Here is a 20221-nt window from a genome sequence, read left to right as displayed (position 1 = left end):
GATGTGGAGTTGCTCTGAAGTGCCAGAGACCAGGAGCCAGAGGCGGAGCTGTGGGTGGGACTGGCTCTTACTGAGGTCTCCCCTGGCTTACAGGTGGCATCATCTCTCTGTGTCCTCTCATACGTGTCTCTCTGCTTGTATCTGTGACATGATACTTTAAAGTTTCTTTATTTATAGTAGGATGTGTCTAAGTGTATAGATCTGTGCATAGGTGTGTTCAAGAGTGTGGGTGTTTACATGTATGTGTTTGTGTGCATATCTGTGTCTCTGTGTGCATGTATGTCTGAGTGTGTGTATATATATATATATATGTATGTGTGTGTATATCTGTGTGTGTTGTATGTGTGTGTCTCTGTGTGTATATATGTGTACTTGTGTGTGTGTGTATATATATATATATATACATATATATGACTGTATATATATATATACATGATTCTGTGTATATATATATATATGACTCTGTGTGTATGTGTACGTGTGTGTATATATATATATGACTGTGTATATATTTATATATGACTCTGTGTGAATGTATATATATATATATATATATATACACACACACACATATATATATATATATAACTCTGTGTGTGTATATATATATATGACTCTGTGTTTTTTTTTGTTTTTTTTTTTTTTTTTTTTTTTGGTTTTTCGAGACAGGGTTTCTCTGTATAGCCCTGGCTGTCCTGGAACTCACTTTGTAGACCAGGCTGGCCTCGAACTCAGAAATCCGCCTGCCTCTGCCTCCCGAGTGCTGGGATTAAAGGCGTGCGCCTATATATATATATACATATATATATGACTCTCTGTGTGTATATATATATATATATATATATATGACTCTCTCTGTATATATGTGTGTGTGTGTGTGTGTATATATATATATATATATATATATATATATAACTATGTGTATGTGTATATATATATGACTCTCTGTGTATATGTATATATATATATGGCTGTGTGTGTATTGTGTACATATATATATATATATATATATGACTGTATGTATGTGTATATATATATATGGCTGTGTGTATATATTGTGTGTATGTGTGTGTATGTATGTATGTATGTATATATATATGACTCTGTGTATGTATGTATGTATGTATATGTATATATATATCTACAATTCTGTGTGTGTTCTCTCTTTCTGTCTATGCTTTTCCAGCTCTGTGAATGGAAGGTGGCCAGGTGTCTCACTGCTCCGTGTATCAAGCACACACACTATCATCTTCTACCGGTTTTTAAACTTACCACCATGCTGTACTTATTGGCTCCTTTTACCCCCTATATAGTTCTCTACTCCATTTCCTGCCACCAGTCAACCCACTGCTCCTCCTACTGACTGCTCTCTGATTCTGTCTGTTTCTGGGTTTTCATCTGGTTGGCCATGGTAAGGTCACATGACAGTTAATGCTTTGGGTCCTGCCCTTTGAGCTAGACAAGCACGGAAAAACACAGGTGGGGCATTGCCATGATCCCAGGGTGGAGAGGCAGTGACATGTTTTGGTGTGTCACTTTGATCTGACTCTGCAGCTTGGGATGTGTGTTTATGGTGATATGACCGACCCAAGAGAGCTTGGACATCCTGAATGTTCTGCATTCTTGGTGTGCTTCTTGGCTGGGGCCATTGCACACAGTGGGCCCTCTGCATTCTCCTGGGCTCTGCCCCCGAGGCTTCCTCCCTTGGAGCAGGGCAGGGTTTGAGTCTGGCATAGGAGAGAGCAGCGGAGCCCCGCCTCTCTATGTTGTGCCTTTGGTCTTACACAGGCTTGGTTGGGACCCTGGAGGGTTTCCAGGGGCGTGCCCTGGCTAAGCATCCCAGAGACTTAATTAGTGAGTCCTGATCTACAGAGTCACCGCTTGACCTGCCTCCGAGCATCCTTCCCAGAAGGCAGGACAGTATGCAAGAACCTCAGAGCCAGACCTGATTGTCTGGCTTTTGGGTGTCCCTGTCCCTGAATTGGGTGTGTCGGTATTCTCAGGTCAAAATGGAAGCCTTTCCAGAGAGTGTCATGAAACAGACAGTGAACACCCTGCTAGCCCTAAGAACATTGCTCTAGCCCCAGCTCCTGTGGGCAGCTACCTTAACCCATGCTGTCCTGTTTGTTAGAATGGGAGCTATAAGATTATACTTCAGGGTAATAGAGAGCATTCTGGCTCTGCCTGCCTCCTGGGACAGGAAATAACTCTCTAGAACTCTGCCTCATCTTCCATCCCCTCCCTTCCTCTGTCCACCTTGTCCCTGGAACTCCCAAGCCCACATGACAGTTACATCCCTGGAGTTTCTGTGTGAGCAAAGACAAGGGGCAACTTTGACTAATGGGACAGAGCCTTCCCTGTTCTGATGAGGTGGTATGGCTGACCTGGTTCTAATTTGCTGTATCCCATTTCCTCTTTTCCTTCCAGAACCTTCCGGTGCCCAGCCCTACTTCAGGAGCCCAGGCTGACCCCTCCCCCTTAGTTGTGGCTGAAGTCGTGAAGCCATGAGCTGTCTTCTGAACAATATGGTCCTGATGGGGCTGGCTCTGCTGGTCTGCGGAGTACAGGCCTTTCTCCTTCCCAACACCACGAGCCTGGAGAAGCTGCTGAGCAAGTACCAGCATGCAGAGCCACACTCACGCGTGCGCAGGGCCATCCCCATGTCAGACCGCCAGGAGATCCTCATGCTACACAACAAGCTGCGAGGCCAGGTGTATCCCCCTGCCTCCAACATGGAACACATGGTGAGCATCCCACCGGGGTGATGGTGGGCCCAGGGGAGGGGCGGTGTCTTACGATTTTTTTTTTTGAGAGGTCTCACAAAGTCCTGGCTATCCTTGAACTCACTATGTAGCTGGGGTTGACTCAACTTCGAAGTGACCCATCTGCATCCAGCCTCCTAAGCGTTGGTGTTACCAATGTGCCTTTCTGACAGCTTAGGCTGACTTTAAACCCGATCTGTAGTCAAGGATGGCCTTGAACTTCGGGTCTTCTGCTCCATCTCCCAAGTGCTAGGACTACAGATGTCCACCACCATGCCCAGTTTATGCAGCGCTGGAGATGAGCCCAGGGCCATGTGCATGCGAGGCAAGCATTCTGCCAACTGAGCTGTACTCTCCGGACTCAGCTACAGGCTCTCTTCTAACTGAGATGCACTCTGCCCACCGGCACCCCACTTCACACCTCCTTTCTCTTCTAATCCCTCCTTTCTCTCTCTCCCTCAGTGGACCCAAGGCCAGGCTTCTCTCGCTGTTCAGCCCTGTTTCTGTCCGTGTCCCCCATGTCACAGGCTACCTCCTCTCTGAAGCTGCCATTGACTTCTGTCTTAGGGTTTCTATTCCTTCACAAACATGACCAAGAAGCAGGTTGGGGAGGAAAGGGTTTATTCAGCTTACACTTCCACTTATTCAGCTGTTCATCACCAAGGGAAGTCAGGACCGGAACTCAAGCAGGTCAGGAAGCAGGAGCTGATGCAGAGGAGGCCATGGAGGGATGTTCCTTACTGGCTTGCATCCCCTGGCTTGCTCAGTTTGCTTTCTTATAGAACCCAAGTCCACCAGCCCAGGGATGGTACCAACTACAAGGGGCCCTCCCACCCTTGATCACTAATTGAGGGAATGCCTTACAGCTGGATCTCATGGAGGCATTTCCTCAAGGGAGGCTCCTTTGTCTGTGATAACTCCAGCTTGTGTCAAGTTGACACACAAAACCAGCCAGTACAACTTTCTCCCAGAGACCACCCTGGGATTCATGGTCTCAAGGGTCTAGAATGAGTGGCCAGCTATGTGGGCCCCAAGCAAGGCTGCTCTGGGGTAGCACGGTATAAACCTGTATCTTTTCCCTCTGGAAATCTGTGCACCCTTCCAAGATGTCATCCCATGGAGTGGGTGTGTGCTTCTTTTTGCAGGGCATGGTTAGAAACATAAAAACTCGTGGCAGAGTTCTTGGGTAGGCTCCTGAGGTACCTAGGCAGTCTCCTCTTTTAGCTGCTCTGTCTCATGCCTGGCCTTTGCCAAGGATGACAGAAGCCAGAGAGGCCAGCTCTCCCGAGCTCTTGCTACAAGCTGGGGTAGCCAAGTGAAGTGGCCATGTGTCCCTGAGTTCCAGGGTGGAAAGATTCCCCTTGGCTGGCTTTCCAGAACTGGGTGAGGATCGGGGTGAGGACGAAGCTGGCCACACACCACAGGGTCACTCCTTGTCCCTGGGAGTGACCCTGCCTCAGTAGATTGTAAACCTTCAGAGACTTGATGCTCACTGCTTCCCAGATACTGCACAGGTGGCCAGGCACCTCACACAGGAGTGGGACCTCCAGGGACGGCTCAGAGAGGCCATGTTGTCAATGGTAGCTTCAGACTGTCCTTCTACCGCCTTTGCCAAAGATGAGGCAGCTCCTGCTGGAGGACCATGTCCCAGCAGCTACCCCTGGGCAGGTGGGCAGTGTGGTGCATCTTCCCAGCAGAGACACCATGGAGAACCAGGTTAGGGGTGGGTGCGTGAGGACCTGAGGGGCCCTGCTGGGACTCCGGGGAACAGGAAGTATTGATTCTGGTCTGCAGATGGGAAACTAGACTCAGGCTAATCTGGAAGGGTCATGGCCCTGACATACATAGTGAGGGGATAAAGATAAGAATGTGGGGGGACCACAGGCTCCGTCCTGTTTCGGGAACTATCTAGAGCTAGCCTCTGTGCCAGGTCTCTTGGCCCACCAACTCTCTCGGCTCGCCAACTCGCCCGCCTTGCTAGGCCATATGGCTTCCACCAGGCCATTTCTTGGACGCCCCCCCTCCCCCGAGTTCCTCTCACTTTCATGCAACACCCCACACACCCCTGGTTAGCCATCTCAACACCTAATTACCTGGTAGAATCAAGACTCTTACTGCTTAATTAGCCAATCAGATGTATGTATCAATAACACAATTTACAAGATGCCGATACAATAATCTTGGAGCCAAATGATAATGATTAAGTTTTAACACAATTATTCTAACCTTTTGATAACACCACTTGTCAACCTCCATTCTGGTTCTCCCTCTCCTCCTCAGCCCTCTCTCTCATCTCCCCAACTCCTCGCTCTGCCTCCTTTCTCCTGTCCAATTACAAGCCTTCCTCCCACTGCCCTAATGTGATTGGACAGGGAAAAATCCTACCTTTCACGCCTTCTGCCTGCATGAGGTTTAGCTTATTGGAGAGTTCTGTGGAGTATTTGAGCACACGGTCTAGACATGCACATGGGGGGTGGGGGAATCTTCACATAAGGTGGATGAAACCTCGTGGGGCTGCTGACCAGAGGAGCCCACGCCCCCCGCTGCTGCACCCCCTGACAGCAGGCTTCTAGAGACTGAGGACACCCAAAAAGCCCATGAGGGGCTCAAGGTGGCTGTAGAAGCTAAAGGCTGAGGTGGTCGGGAGCGGGAGTATGAAGATTGAGTCCGTGAGCAGGGAAGGGCGCGAGGGCACGGAATGCAGAAACCTCGATACTTTCCACAGCTCCTTCCCTAAAAAGGCAACAAGTTGGGGGTTCCCCAGGGGTCTGCTGGTGCTTGAATTTCTGATTTTTTTTTCCTGGCAACACATCATGGTGATCCTGGAGATATGGGTATCCCCAGACAGACCTACGGGCCTAGGGCCAGAGCCTGGTTCTAGACTATCTGGGTATGAGATTGTGGGCATCTGGCCTGGCTTCTCAAAGCCTCTGCCCTTTATTCTGTAAGATAAAATAAGACCAGGAATGAGGCAAGAAGACGGGGAGAGACTTGGGTGCATCCAGGGCTGGCACTGGGGCTGTGAGTGGGCTCTTGGCCCCTAAGAATGGCCCGTGAGTGACCAAGATCTCACCTGGCCTCTCGGTGTCTGACTGTCATTTGGCACACCCCGCCCGATCCTCTAGTTGTGCGATCGCCTGGGCTTCTCACAAGTTAGAGGCACAGCCTGTGCTGACAGTCCCCGGGGCTGCTGTTTCTGCTTCGCCCTCCTGACGGTCAGCTGCCGTCTCTGTCTGCCCTACAGATTTGGGATGAGGAGCTGGAGAGATCCGCAGCAGCGTGGGCACATAGGTGCCTGTGGGAGCACGGGCCTGCCGGCCTTCTGAGGTCCATCGGGCAGAACCTGGCTGTGCACTGGGGCAGGTAAGAGCAGCTAGCACCCCCGAGCTGCAGCATCCCCTACCTGAGTGTGAGTTGGCTGCTGGCCACAGAGGACTTGGCGTTCCCACGTGTCATCAAGGTGTGTGTCGGGGGCGGGGGGGGGGGGCGGGGGGGTAGAGTACGCATCTGATAGGTGTGAGGCTCTGGGTTCTATTCCTAGCACAACAAGCAAACAAACAAACAAACCACTTAATGGGGCAACCTGCAGCTCTGACAGGCTCAGCTCTTCGTTTTTAGCCTGCTGCTTGGCCAGGCACCAGTGCATTTTTACAAAATTCCAACTGCAGCCCAGACTGCCCCCCACCTCCCCGCTGACTTCCCTTTTCCTTCTATGGGCCCCCTTCCTTCTAGCATAGTGGTGTGTAGCAAGCACAGCACTCCTTGGGTGAAGATGGCCTTTCTGTCCCCACGGCTTTGGTTTGGTGCTTGGTTCTATTCTGAGGCCCTTCCCTCCAGTCATCCCCCAGGGATGCTGGGACAGGGATGGGGTTAGAGGCTCAGACTGTCCCTGCTGTGATAGGTAGAGTCCTCCCCTAAGGCATGCTGGTGTGGGTTCAGTATCTGTAGGAGTGACAGGCAGGCCCCCTTCTGCCCCAGCTCCTCATGGCACGTGCCTCTGAGGGACTGACCAGGGTGGGAGGCCAGTGTCCCAGGACTTGCTGACCACAGCTGCTGATGCTGGTCCCGGCTGGTAATTGTTACAAGACCTCAAACTGCCCGGCTGACCGCAATGCTGTCATGAAGGGTCACTTTGCCTGAGACCTCATTCTCTTCGAACCACTCTGTTTACACTTGCTGTGGGTTCACAGACAAGTTCTTATTTTTGCTTCCTGACTGAAACCAAACAGAACAGGGAGTGCGGAGCGGCTCACACCTGGAACCCGGGCCCTCAGGATGGGCAGGCAGGGGAGTCGTGAGTTCAAGGCCATCCTGGGGCAATGGCTGCAGGTCTATGGTCCCACCACAGTGTCAGAGCTGTGTGTCACTCCTCAGACACTCAATGTCTGTAAGATATGTCTGCTATGTCTACTTTTCATCCCTCTGTCTCCTTGCAAAGTACTTCTGCTTGGCCCTGATTGATTGATTGATTCTGTCTGTCTGTCTGTCTCTCTCTCCCTCTCCCACTTCTGTCCCCATAGGTACCGCTCTCCTGGGTTCCACGTGCAGTCGTGGTACGACGAGGTGAAAGATTACACCTACCCATACCCCCACGAGTGCACTCCACGGTGCCGGGAGCGGTGCTCGGGACCCATGTGCACCCACTACACACAGGTAATGCGGGCACTGAACTCCACTCAGCCTGGGCCCCAGACCTGGGGGGTTGTGTTTGGAAATGGGAGTGCATGAGGCCTTTGCTTTAATTCGGTTTGTCTCAGAGCACACTGGTTGATTCCCACTTTTTGCTATCCATGAGCTCACGGAGGAGACACCTGGAGTAGGCTCTGGAAGCTTTGTTGCTGAGGTTTTTCACCGGTGCCCTACAGAGTCACCCTTGAGCTTCAACACAGTGCTGTCATTTCAGATGGTCTGGGCCACCACCAACAAGATCGGCTGTGCCGTGCATACCTGTCGGAACATGAACGTCTGGGGAGACACTTGGGAGAATGCCGTGTATCTCGTCTGCAATTATTCTCCCAAGTAAGGCTACGTAGTCTTGGTCACACAAGCCAAGCTGGGGTATGCTTGTCAGCCATGGCAGAACGAGCTAAAACTGGCCTCAAGAGTGAAGTCTTAGTTACCTCACTAACAAAGAGTCTAGAAATGGCTGCATCTAGGCGAGCAAACGCTCTGGAGAGTCAGTCAGCAAGGACTTGGGCCATCTTAAGGTCCTCATGGCCCCAACGTGGCTGCTGAGTTCCAGCGCTCTGTCTTCACATACAATTCCACTTAACGTAGTAGAATTATAGGAATGAGTCGTCTCCTCTGGAATTGCCCCACAAAATGCTTTTGACCAGAGCCTAGATCAATCATAGACGAGGGGGAACCACAATTGCTCCAACTGGTTTTCTGAGTCATCTCCTAAAACCGCTTGTACAAGCAAGGGTAGCCGTTGTCTGGCAGGAGGGAGGAGCAGAGTGGAGAATGAGGTGAGGAGAGAGTGGAAAGAGAGGAGAGGGGCAGGAGACAGAGAGAGAGACAGACAGACAGACTTCATCATCAGTGCCATTTTCCCTGAAGTGGAGCCACAGATTGAGTCCTCTAATCAGAAACCTAACTCTTGGGGCCAGTGAGATGGCTCAGCAGGTAAAGGGGCTTGCCTCCAAGCCTGATGATCTCAGTTCGATTCCTAGGATCCACATGACTTCTCACCAGACTGGGTCTCTCAGGTTCTCCTTCCCCTCCTAAACAGGCCACACCAGGTCTGTCCAGTGTAGCTGCCCTCTTCACAGAGCAACTCCAGTCACAGGGCGTCATTCACCCAACGGCTCACTGCACAGATATGTACAGAGCGCAGAGCTACTTCCCCGTTTGCAGCCTGTGGTTTGAACAACCATGCTGGCCGCCATCCCGGCACGGGCACAGGCGCTGTGCTGTGCTGTCTGACATGCTTACTTATAAGAGGAATAAAGTAATCCAGGTCAGAGGAGGGGGGGTAGGGTGGGGGTGGGGAGCGTGGCTTTGGGGTGGCGGCTGAGCAGCCACCTTCCTGGGGACTCTGCTTCTGAGGCGAGGCGACTCCTAGCTCAGCTTAAGGTGCAAAGTGAGAGACAAGTTGGATTAAATTTTTATGTTTAAAAAAGAAAAATGCTGGCTCTAATCAGAAACCTAAACTCTCGGGGCCAGTGAGACGGTTCAGCAGGTAAAGGGGCTTGCCTCCAAATCTGATGACCTGAGTTCGATTCCCAGGACCCACGTAGCAGGAAGTAAAAACCAACTTCCACATGGATACACACATACACATTAAATAAATAAATGCAAAAAGATTTTTTTCTTTTCCTTCCCTGCTGCTGTTCTCTCCCCTTTCTTGGTAAAGGCACCACAGGGTCAAGGGTCTTCTGTCGAACCAGCCTAGGACCTAGAGTGAACTCTTCAGGCTACATCCTGTGTGGGAGGGCAGAATGAAGGCCCGGGAGGCACTGAGTCTAGGGAAATGTCCCCTGGCTTGCAGTTACCACTCTTCCTTCTGCACTCCCACTTGGCTGTGGGAGAGCAGAGAGTGAGCATGCTGGGCTGTGGGAGAGAGCAGAGAGTGAGCATGCGCGGCTGTGGGAGCGAGCAGAGAGTGAGCATGCGCGGCTGTGGGAGAGGGCAGAGAGTGAGCATGCGCTTTGGAACTCCTCTTGTGAAGGTTCTGGTCCTCCTGGAGAAGGGCCCCACTCTTGGGATTGCATTAACATTACTTTCCTAAAGGCCCATACTGACGTGTGGCCTTCATTGCGAATGAGGGCGGGCACTGCCTGTGAGACTCAGCCACGGTCAGTTTGTTTGCTACTTAGTTACTTTTGACTGCTGTATAATATTCCACACTTCCCATGGCCTTTCTCTTTAAGAGGCATTCCCAGGCTCTTAGCTGCCCGGGACACCATCATGAAACCAGGGAGGGGACAATGCACAAGAGGCTGGGAATAGAGCAAGATGTGCCTGGCTCTTGCCCCTATGACCTCACGTGTGCATACAGTGCCATCCGTGGGATAGTCCAAGGTTTGGAAGCCTAGCTGTCTGCTGTCTAGCTAGAAAGTCCAGCCAGCTCAGTGAACACTGGTTTCTGCCCTTTTGGACCAGGAAGCCTGGAAATGTGGCCTATCTTTAAAGAAACAGAGTCCAGTGTGCAGAGAACTGGGCAGGGGAACAGAACCAAACCCCTGTGGGCAAGGGGACCACCACACTCTCCCACGAACAGCTATGCCTGATGTCCCACTGAAGTTCACCTCAGTGCCCCCCACTGTGTGTCCCCAGACCAAATACTTGAGGGCTTAGAACTGTGGGGCCCACAGCCACATCCAGAAATTGTTCCAACTGTCCAGGTGGGTCTATAGAGAGGAGGGTGTTCTGCGACGGTGCAAAGGAGAGAGCGAGACCCCCTCCCCCAGTGTGGGCCACCTCCCTCCCTGGCTCAGGGTTGTCATCACCCTTTGGCCATTGGAGTGGACCACAGGATACACAGAGGTGTCTGTAAAGCATCTCGCATCTCGATGGCTCTAGCGGGAGCTCCTGCCTCTTTAGAAAGCCACCACAGGCCACTCTTGTGGGCCTCTTTGCTTTATACATACTATCAAGAACATTGACCGAGTGTTGCCCTGGTGATTATCCACTAAATGAATAATGAGCCAAAGCTACGGGTTGGGGACAATGGCTGAGGTCACTTAGATGGATCTGAGGCCACATATGTCACCCAGGGAGCCATTTCTTACACAGTGCTCAGACAGGCTCTCATCATCGTGCCCAGAGCCCCCTGGTTGACTGGTACTGGAGGGAGTCGACAGCTGCCTTTCCCTGACCCATACCTACCAGGGACTCTGGGGTCCCCTGGTGGACCTAAAGGATGGCCTCCTTCATGGTGTTTCTGTTCTGTCTACAGGGGAAACTGGATTGGCGAGGCCCCCTACAAGCATGGTCGTCCCTGCTCTGAGTGTCCATCCAGCTATGGAGGAGGCTGCCTGAACAATCTTTGCCACCGAGGTAGGTGGCATGAGGGCCACAGCCCTGGTATGGCTTCCGGCCTCTGAGCCACAGGTTGTGATGACTGAGGTAGAAATGAAGTCAGCTCCAGACTCACTCTTGCAGCCACCCCTGGGTCCCCTCTACCCTCTGCACTCAGCCCATGCACCCCTGCAGACACCACTGTCCTGAGATGCCCCTCACGGGCAACTCCTTGGCCTGGTCCCAGTGGACAGTGGACATGGCCTTGACCTGAACCCCTCCCCCCAACTTCCTTAGCACGTTCAGTCTGCAGTCTGCTTAAAACAGATGTCGCTTAAGTCAGAAGTGGTAGCTCACACCTGTCATCCCAGCACTCGGGTGGTTGAGGCAGGAGGATTGCCATGAATGTGAGATCAGCGTAGGCTATTTAGTAAGACTCTGTTTCACTCCCCCAACAAAACCTGCACACACACACACACACACACACACACACACACACACACACACACAATCGAGGTGATTAAATGTGAGACTCAAAGTGGACGGTTCCCAATCAGCCCCTGGCACTGGCATCTTGTCTTCACCATGGCTCTTTTCCTCTTGAGAGTGGCTGCTCTCAAGGCTGCCTGGGGCTGGGGCAGCTGGGGGACAGACAGGCTACTTTCTGTCTCCAGGGCAACCTACAAGCATGGCTCTGTTGGCTCACACTGGGCTGCTTAGAAAGCATCCATTTTTTTCCTTCCCACCGTTAACACACACGTTCTCAAGCCTAGCACACTCTTTACATACTGGAATAGTTCTTCTGGCTCTCAGAAGTTGTGTTTCAGAAGAGGGGTTGAGATAGCCGCCTGGGCAGATGTCTGTGGCTGAGAGTTCTATTCTGTATAGTTCTAATAGCTGGCCTAGGCCGACAGGGTAGGGAGTGGGGTCCACTGCAGGGGAGGGTGCTCACACAGTAGTGACCCTCTTGCCTGTACTGTCCCTGAGATGGACTTGGGGTCAGTGTGTTGGATCCTGGGGTGAGGAACAGCAGAGGTCATAGTTCACAGTAGGCCCTCTGCTACTCCAGCTAGCTGATGTGAAGGGCACCACCAGAGGTCTGGGATGGACACAGGAACAATTTAGACCCTGTTTGCAGTCTGTCCCATGAACTGCTTTGTGCCAAGTTCCTGTGACAGCTCTTCCCTAGAGACAAGTCTATCTCCGCCTTCAGGGAGTCTCTGGATGGCAGACAGACATGCACCTGCTACCGTGCTCCCATGAGCCCCAGACTCCTTAAGAACCTGGTTGTCCTGTTATTACAGCTGCTGGTGTGCCCCAGGGCACAAGGGGTGGTGGTGGTGGTGGTGGTGTGTGTGCAGGTCTGTTGAGCATGCCAGTAAATAGAGACCCTCACCGCCACAGAGGGCTCTTTCAAGCAGCCAGAGCACACAGAGGCCCCAGACACTGGCTTACCCATCCCACGGTGCCCGTGGGCTTATTCCTCTATTTGTGGTGGAAAACACCCAACTCTTGTTTGGCAGGCACGATGGTTTTCTCAGCTAGCCATGCAGAAAACCTCCCCTAACCCGGCTTATCTACATAAGCCACTAACTAAGGGTGTGCCATGGCACCCTTAAGGCCATGACCTATAATGGGGACAGGGGATTTAAGGATAAGGATAGAAGTTTCCTTCTATCCGGCACCTCCCTGTGGGGGATAACAGGCTGGGAAGGAACCCAGCTCCCTGGCCAGCTACATCCCAGCTCTGGGAGCTTAGATGGCTTCTTTATATCCCTTTACCTCTCTGAGCTTTAGCGTCTTCATGTGAGGAGTGGTTGCCACGTCTCTTCTAGCAGAAAGATGAGGCGTCATGAGAGGGACTGAAGGCTCAGTTGTCATCAGACTCAGAGTTAGGGGAACCCAGAGCATACTGTGTGTTGAATATCTTGGGAGTAAGCAGAGCTTGGTCTAGGCAGGGATGGTCACCAGGGAGTGCCCAAGTCCCTATGGGTCACACATCCCTATGGCATCCCACGGAAAGGGTTGGGTATATGATTTTCAGCTTTCCACTTTTATGTCTGGGGCTAGGGACCAGGACTGCTCGCCCTTGCTCTGAAAGCGTGAGCCCCCGTAGACTCTTTCAAACCAGATTTGGCTCAGGGAAGCTGGGCTTTTAAGTCATCAGTTTTTAAAGCCAGTGGAAGAAACCCAGCCCATGCCCAGACAGCCCCGCCATCAATGAGGGGCCCTGTGAATGCCTGCATTGATCAGACGGGACCTTGAGGCTGCCTGTGCAGCCTAGGGGCTCTGTGGAGGTTCAGCCCAGAGCTGGTGCCACTGTGCTTTGGAAATTCCAGCCTTGGGAGCCTTAGACCTTGCTGCTGACATTCTTTTTTTTCCCCTTGGCTCTCAGTGGGTGGGGTTTGAATCGCTTGCTCACTTTGGATTTTGGTAAGCTTCTCCCATGTATGGAGAAGGGAGTATGGTGGGCCATGAAGCTGGGTCTCCTGGTAGCAAAGATGAAATTACAGCCAGCCATATGAATGTTCTTTTATCTCTGCCTTCAGTGTTCCTTCTCTTCTCAGGCCAGGGCTAGCCTGGGATAAGTCAGTCCCCACTCGCTGCCTGGTGCTCGCCTAGAAAGACAGGGGGCGCCTCACCTCTCTCGTTGGCCTTTCATTTGGATACCTATCCTGCTGGCGGGGGACATCAAAACCCAGGCTGCTGCTCTATGAAGACAGCGCTTGGGGATGACGGGCCTCTGTGGAATCAGACAGGCCTGTGGGTGCTACATTTTTTCCTTCTTGAAATAGTCTTGGCCCAAACTCATCCACTGACGGCAGTCTGACTCCGAGACAGCATTTTCCTATGAAGCAGGCTGCCAGCCTGGGGGGAGGGGGCACTCACCCCCTCATTGGCCTGTGGGAGTGTTAATAAGCAAGCTCAAGGTGGGTGGGCTGAGCTTCAAAGGGTCAGTGAGGGAGGTGTGTCCAGGTTTACTGGACACCGGGGAGTCTCTGGGTGTTCCCCTCTGAGGTGTGCGGAAGGGCACTTCCTGACTCTTGAGAGCTGTGGTCCTCAGTGGGGCTGCCTGGGGGCTCACCATGGGTAAGGTAGCTTGGGGTGGCCAGCCCACTCTCAGACTCTGCTTTGCTGGGGGGTCAGTGTGGTGTCCCGTCAGCCCACTTTCGGAGGGAGCCACGTCTGTTGTCCTGAACAGAAGTGGAGATCAGTGGGCTGAGGCTAAGAGCCTCTTGCACAGTTCAGCCCACAAACTGAAGTGCTTTAAAATGGGGCTGGGGGGGGGGTCATGGTGACAGAGAAAAGAGAGTGCAGGGTGCCCTTAGGAGGGAAAGGATTGTGGGATTTGGGCCAGCTAAGCTGCAATCTTTGAAACCACGGAGCTGGGGTTTCAGATAGTTCAATGTACCAGGTCTAATATGTTTTGAAACTGAATCTCAACCAGTCCAGGCTGTCCTTGAACTCACAATTTTCCTGCCTCAGCTTCTGGAGTGTGACAATTACAGGTCTGTGTGACATGCCCTGATTTTTAAGTTGAGAGAGAGCAGTCCTTGAACTCATAATTCTCCTGCCTCAGCTTCTGGAGTATGACAATTACAGGTCTGTGTGACATGCCCTGATTTTTAAGTTGAGAGAGAGCGAGTATGTATTGGTTAGGGTTTTTTTGTTTGTTTGTTTGTTTTGTTTTGCATCTTGACACAATCTAGTGTCACCTAGGAAGAGGGAACCTCTGCTGAGAAAACACCTCCATCGGCCTGGCCAGAAAGCGTGTCTGGGGACGGAGCGTTTTTTGACTGATGGTTGATATGGGAGGGCCCAGCCCACTGTGGGTGGCACTACCCCTGGACAGGCAGCCTCTCTTGAGTTGTATAAAGAAAGCAGGCCAAGCAAGCACCAGAGCAGGGCAGTCAGCAGTGTTCCTTCATGGCCTCTGCTCCAGTTTCTGCCTCTAGGTTCCTGCCTTGGCTTCCTCACTGAACTGTATCACCCTGTGAGCTGAGTAAACCCTTCCTTCCACTCTTGGTCCTGGTGGTTATCATATCAATAGAAAGCCAACAAGGGCATAGGGTCTCCTTATGTAGCCTAGATAGTCGTGTTACTCACGATATAGCCGGGCTGGCCTTGAACTTGAAGCAATCCTCCTGCTTCAGCCTCCCTGCACACTGAGTCACTGTGCCCGGCCCCGTCCAAGGTTGAGACAGCAAATCTCCGTGGCTGAGCCAGGCTTGAGCCAGGCGAGGGGTTCCTGTCACTAGGGGTAGAAATGAGGCATGAGTCTTTGTGACTTTGCCCCAACAAATCTAGGAAACAGAGGTCCCTCTGAGAAAGCTCCAATTCTGGGGCTAAGGTAGGGACGGGGACAGACAGTTTTGTGGAAGAAGAGGTGCGACACTGATGTCCAGGTGTGGCTGCTGCACCCTACCCTCACGCAGGGCTGCTTCTCTGAGGTCCAGAGTAAACATGGATGCGAGCTGACCGTCCTCAGGGCTGGTAGAATTCCACCTGGGCAGGCCTGTCCTCAGCCTAACCTCCGCTCTGCGGATGAAATGACTCTTTGTGAAGCCAAATCGCAAACGAGTTCCGTCTGTAAGGTGCTTTTTTTCCAAAGAGGATTTTTAGGGATGGATCTAGTGGCTAAGGAGCTCCCTGGAATGTAGGAGGCAGAGGTGAGTGGATCTCTGAGTTTGAGGCTAGCCTGGTCTATACAGTAAGATCCTGCCTTAAGGACAAAAACAAAAACGAAGGGTATTTTGGTCGAATCCCGAATGTTCTCTTTCCCCCTTACCACCAGCAGAAAAGCCTCACAAGCATAAACCAGAGGTGGATATGATGAACGAGGTGGAATCGCCTCCTGCTCCCGAGGAAACCCATGTCTGGGTTCAGCCCAGGGTGATCAAGACCAAGAAGACCGCAGTCGTCAACTTCATGAGTGAGTTGCTGTCTCCAGTCTCTGGGGTGCCTGCCCCCAAGCCATATTTGATAGGGGTTGGTGCAGAACCAGAGCTGGGTATCCTGGCGATAGAGACAGGGTGGGGTGGAATTGGCTGGATGCAACCCCAAAACTTATTTGAGAAAGATGCTTTTAAGTCACAGAAATGAGCCTTACGGGAGGATGCTGGCTGGCTCTTTTTTCCAAGCTGGATGTTTGCTTGTTTGTTTAAATGTAGAGCCTCAGGGCACCCAGACTGCTCTTGAACTTGCTATGTAGCCAAGGATGACCTTGAACTCTTCATCCTTGTTTTTCTACATCCAGTGAACCTAGTTTAATGAGGTGCTTATGACAGAACCCAGGGCTTCCTGCATGCTAGCCAGGCAGACTCTGTATCCACTGAGCTACTCTCCCCTGCCCCCCAAGACAGCTGTTTTAATGTTAGATTTCCCTGAGGCTTTCGAAGGGACTCTGGGAGGAAGCGGGGTTTCTCTGGGATATACTAGTCACTGGGAAATCAGAGCACAACACATCCAGGCTGGTTCTGGGATAGTCCACGCATCCTTTCCCAGGTTCTGTCTCTCTTAATCAGCCCCTTGCTCCACTCTGTAAGGCTTCATTTGCTTATCCATACAAGAAGGGCGACAACACCCATAGCTACAACAGGCTGGATATGGACAGCAAAGATGGCTCATAGCACTGTGAGTGCAGCACCCAGAGTCAGCAGATGGCTCCCTTCACATTGAGACCAGTGCGAACTGCTTCCAGTCCCCACCCTTTGGGTGGACATTTGGGATCTCCATAGACTTCTGGAAATCCCAAAATATGAATGGTTCCAAACTTATCTCTCTGCCCCTGGACATCTCACCTCCCAATGCTTACTGTATCCCTGCCCAGCTAGCCCTCAGCTGCTATCTGGTTGGTATGTAGGAACTGGGTAAACAACCACCTTGGCAGAGGGATAGGCTGATGAGGTGCCTCTCACAGCAGGGCCACTGGGCGTGCTGAATGTCTGGGATTCCCTATCTCTAAGCATTAGAGGGTACAACAGTGGTCCCGCCAGAGAGAGGTGTGTCCACTCTTCTAAGATACCCCATAGTTCTTTCCCGGCACGAGGCTCTTTGGTTTTCAAACATGTCATACAAACTACAGTGACTGAATAGCCAGGAAGTATGCTGGTGCCCTGATTGTTCCGACAGGACCAGCTTTAATACTGTACAATGACAATCTTGTTCATCTCTTTTTTTAGATTTGTTTTGACTATTTTCAATTCTGTGTATGCCTGCCTGTGGATAGGGTGTATCAGTGCAGTGGTCCACAGAGGAGGTCAGAGCCCATGGAGATGGAATTACAGACTGTCTGACCATGGGCACTGGGAGCTGAGCAGTCCTCGGCAAGAGCAGTGTGTGCTCGTAACCGCTGGGTCGTCTGTAGGCCCCTTGGTAGTTTTCCCTTAAGCAACACTGCTCTCAAGTCCCCAAGAAGTCCTTATAAAACAGACGGCTGTGGAAATGTTGGCAAAACTCAAATTGGTTGTGAGAAACAGTATGGGTCAGAATAGCCAGGATCCCTGTGTCCAGGCTAGAACGAGGGTCCTCACAAACCCCGCTGCCTTTAAATTTACCCTCTCACATCTAGCCTTTATAGACATCCCAACCCTGTGTCTAGTTAGCCTACCACAAGCCACGCCTCTTGTACAGCCCACCCCTTGGTAAGCTTTACCTTCCTAGACCCAAGTGGGGCTGTGGGTACTGACTGTGTCAGCTAACATTCATGGTCACATGTTTTTTGTTTTTTTGTTTTTTTAATGCCCACAAGAACCTTTTGAGATGGGCACTGCCCCCATTTGTTTTGCTTGAGGGTGGTGGTTGGATACCAGCAGGAAATAACTTATGCAATGCCACAGCCGCCTTTGGTAAGTGGTCTGGAGCTGGGCATGGTGATGGAAATCTGTCATCCCAGCATTCTGGAGGCAGAGGCAGGAGGATCTCAAGTGAGGCCAGCCTGGGCTAAGAGTGAAAACACGTCTTAAAAATTACTAGACGCTGGGCGGTTCATGATTTTAATCCCAGGACTTGGGAGGCAGAGGCAGGAGGATGATTCTCTGATTTCCAGGACAGCCTGGTCTACAGAGTGAGTTCCAGGACAGCCAAGGCTACACAGAGAAACCCTTGTCTCAACAAATAAACGAAAAAAGAAAATCAATCCCGGGTCTATTGTTCCAGCCATAGCCAGCAGCCGCTGCTGCACTTGCTCTTGTGGCCTGGATTCCAGAACATTCCAGAATGTCCCTGGGAATGGGGGAGGGGTCTTCTAACCCTCTTGGCCTCATGGTCCCATTTCCCGTGTCTCTCCTAGCCCAAGTGGTCCACTGTGACACCAAGATGAAGGACTCATGCAAAGGATCCACGTGTAACAGGTGAGGACCCAGCAGGGCTGGGCTGGGCTGGGCTAGCTGCCCTTGGGACCCTCTTGAGGTATATGTCAGTCACATGATCTGCTAAAGCGCTGCTTCCTACTCTACTCTGAGCCTGCTAGACCCACAGGGGTGGGGGGCAATAGCACTCATACAGTTAGCACCATGTACACCAGATTGAGCTAGAAGCTTCCATGTCTGACGTATGCTGATTAGATTAACCGCGACACTCGTCTGTCCCCCGGAACTGTTACATCTTGCTATCTCCCAACCGTGACATCCTCTGTCACCCCTGACCACTGCCTCCCATTGAGCACTTGACTGATGAATGATCCACCTCTGTCACATGTCACCTCTCACTCCTGGGGAGCATGAGACATTGAGATAGGACACCACATATATTATGGGATATTGAGAAAGTCCCAGACCTTGATCTCTACCAAATGCCAGTGGGGACAACTAAAACTCTCCCCAGGCGGTGGGCAGTGCATTCTGCCAGGCACATGTTACTGCCAAGTGCTTTGTCTCTGGTCCAGAGAGTGCTACAGCCTGCAAGGCCCCCATGGAGTATATTGTGGGAGTGACACACCTGAAAATGCTCTTATTGTAACCAGTGTATCTGATGGGTTCTGGCAAACCAGTTCTCATTCCAGTCCTGTGGCCCACCCATTATCGTGAGTCCTCCTCTTGGAGCTGGCGTCAAGCTAACTGAGGTTTAGCCCAGAGCCTGGGGTCTCTGAGGATTTAACAGGATTCCCTCTCTAAACAGAACATGAGTCCTGAGCGAGGGGGGGGGGGGATGGGGGGTGGGGTGGGTGTGGGTGGGGGTAGTACACTTATCTGGGGGAGTGTTTACAAGGTATCACTCAAGGTCTCTGCCAAGGGACACTGGCACCATCTGAGCCTGTCATGAACTGAGTGAGTTATTTGAAGCATCCTTTGGAAGGAGAAGGTGGCTATCCACATTACCCAACCGACCTGGATCCCAGTGTGTGGGAGAGCCCTTCACTCACACAGGAGTGACAGGAAACAGGATAGCCAGGATGTGACTGTCCCAAGAGCACACCCACCGGGTGCCCTGCACAGCAGTGGGGGACCTTTGCAGAACTGTCTTGTGAGAGGAAACCACTGAGCGATGGTGACACAAGCCAGATGTGGTGGAATGACCACGCCTAAACCCAGGGGGACATTCGCTGTCTGCATTGCGTGAACTGAGTGTCAAGCAGGGACTCCCGGACCACATCTTTTGAGAGCTCTGGGGCTGTCTAGGTTCTCAGAAGATGTCACACATTGTCAGATGGCTCTCCTTGGGCAGCCAGAGGCCCAGGGTCTGTTTATAGAGGCTTCAGAGTCATCCAGTCAGTCAGTCAGGGCAACTCAACCCAACACAACCTATGGCAGCCCGGCCTCACTATAAAAGTGACAGCCACTGGGCTTCCTTACAGCCTTCGACACTGAAAGGTATTTTATTCATTATTTCATTTAGAAAACAACAATCGATAAAAGAAAAAAAAACCCACAAACCCCACCAAGCCAGAGCCTCATCCACATGACGTGTGCTCCCTCTTCTTTATCCATGTGCCTGAGGCAGGTCCTGCTCATGGACTCACTGGTCATTCTCCACACTCCACCAGCACTCCTCAGGCTCTCTGTTTATAGTAGCCATGTAACAAGCTGACATCTGGTGATGCAAAGCTACGTTTGGCTGTGCCTCTGTCACCTGCTGCCATCTGCCTGGTCTTCTTTTTTAAAGATTTATTTATTTATTAAGTACACTGTAGCTTGTCTTCAGACACTCCAGAAGAGGGAGTCAGATCTCGTTATGGATGGTTGTGAGCCACCATGTGGTTGCTGGGATTTGAACTCCTGACCTTCAGAAGAGCAGTTGGATACTCTTACCCACTGAGCCATCTCACCAGCCCCTGCCTAGTCTTTACAAGTCCCAGTACACTTGATGTGCAGTTGGGGTAGCTTGCTGACTTTTTCCTGGGCACGTACATATTTGGAGGGGAGGTTGGGGCATGGGGTCTATGACATGGACTTGAAGACTTTCCTATAGGTTAGTGTTTGGTCTGTGGTGAACAGGGGGAATCATCATTCTATATTAACCTCATTAAATAACAACAACAACAACAACAACAACAAATC

The 20221-nt window shown here is 51.5% G+C and overlaps 1 protein-coding gene across 2 annotated transcripts in view; it reads left to right on the top strand.

Moving 5' to 3' along the window:
- The window catches only part of Crispld2 (cysteine rich secretory protein LCCL domain containing 2), a 59836-nt gene that overhangs the window by 15230 nt on the left and 24385 nt on the right, over positions 1-20221 (top strand). Inside the window, exons 2-8 of one of the 2 annotated variants that reach the window (XM_021169838.2) lie at positions 2428-2744; positions 6007-6125; positions 7283-7415; positions 7666-7781; positions 10663-10763; positions 15523-15657; positions 18016-18076. In XM_021169838.2, coding sequence (XP_021025497.1) covers positions 2505-2744; positions 6007-6125; positions 7283-7415; positions 7666-7781; positions 10663-10763; positions 15523-15657; positions 18016-18076 — 905 coding nt within the window. In that variant the 5' untranslated portion in view covers positions 2428-2504. Of the gene's footprint in view, positions 1-2427; positions 2745-6006; positions 6126-7282; positions 7416-7665; positions 7782-10662; positions 10764-15519; positions 15658-18015; positions 18077-20221 lie in introns of both variants that reach the window. The other variant, XM_021169837.2, reaches the window with a different exon arrangement.

This window comes from Mus caroli, unplaced genomic scaffold (genome assembly GCF_978045245.1).
Source record: "Mus caroli unplaced genomic scaffold, Mus_caroli_1 scaffold_10, whole genome shotgun sequence".
In the NCBI taxonomy this organism is placed as follows: domain Eukaryota; kingdom Metazoa; phylum Chordata; class Mammalia; order Rodentia; family Muridae; genus Mus; species Mus caroli.
This window is presented reverse-complemented; position numbering and strand designations above follow the sequence as displayed.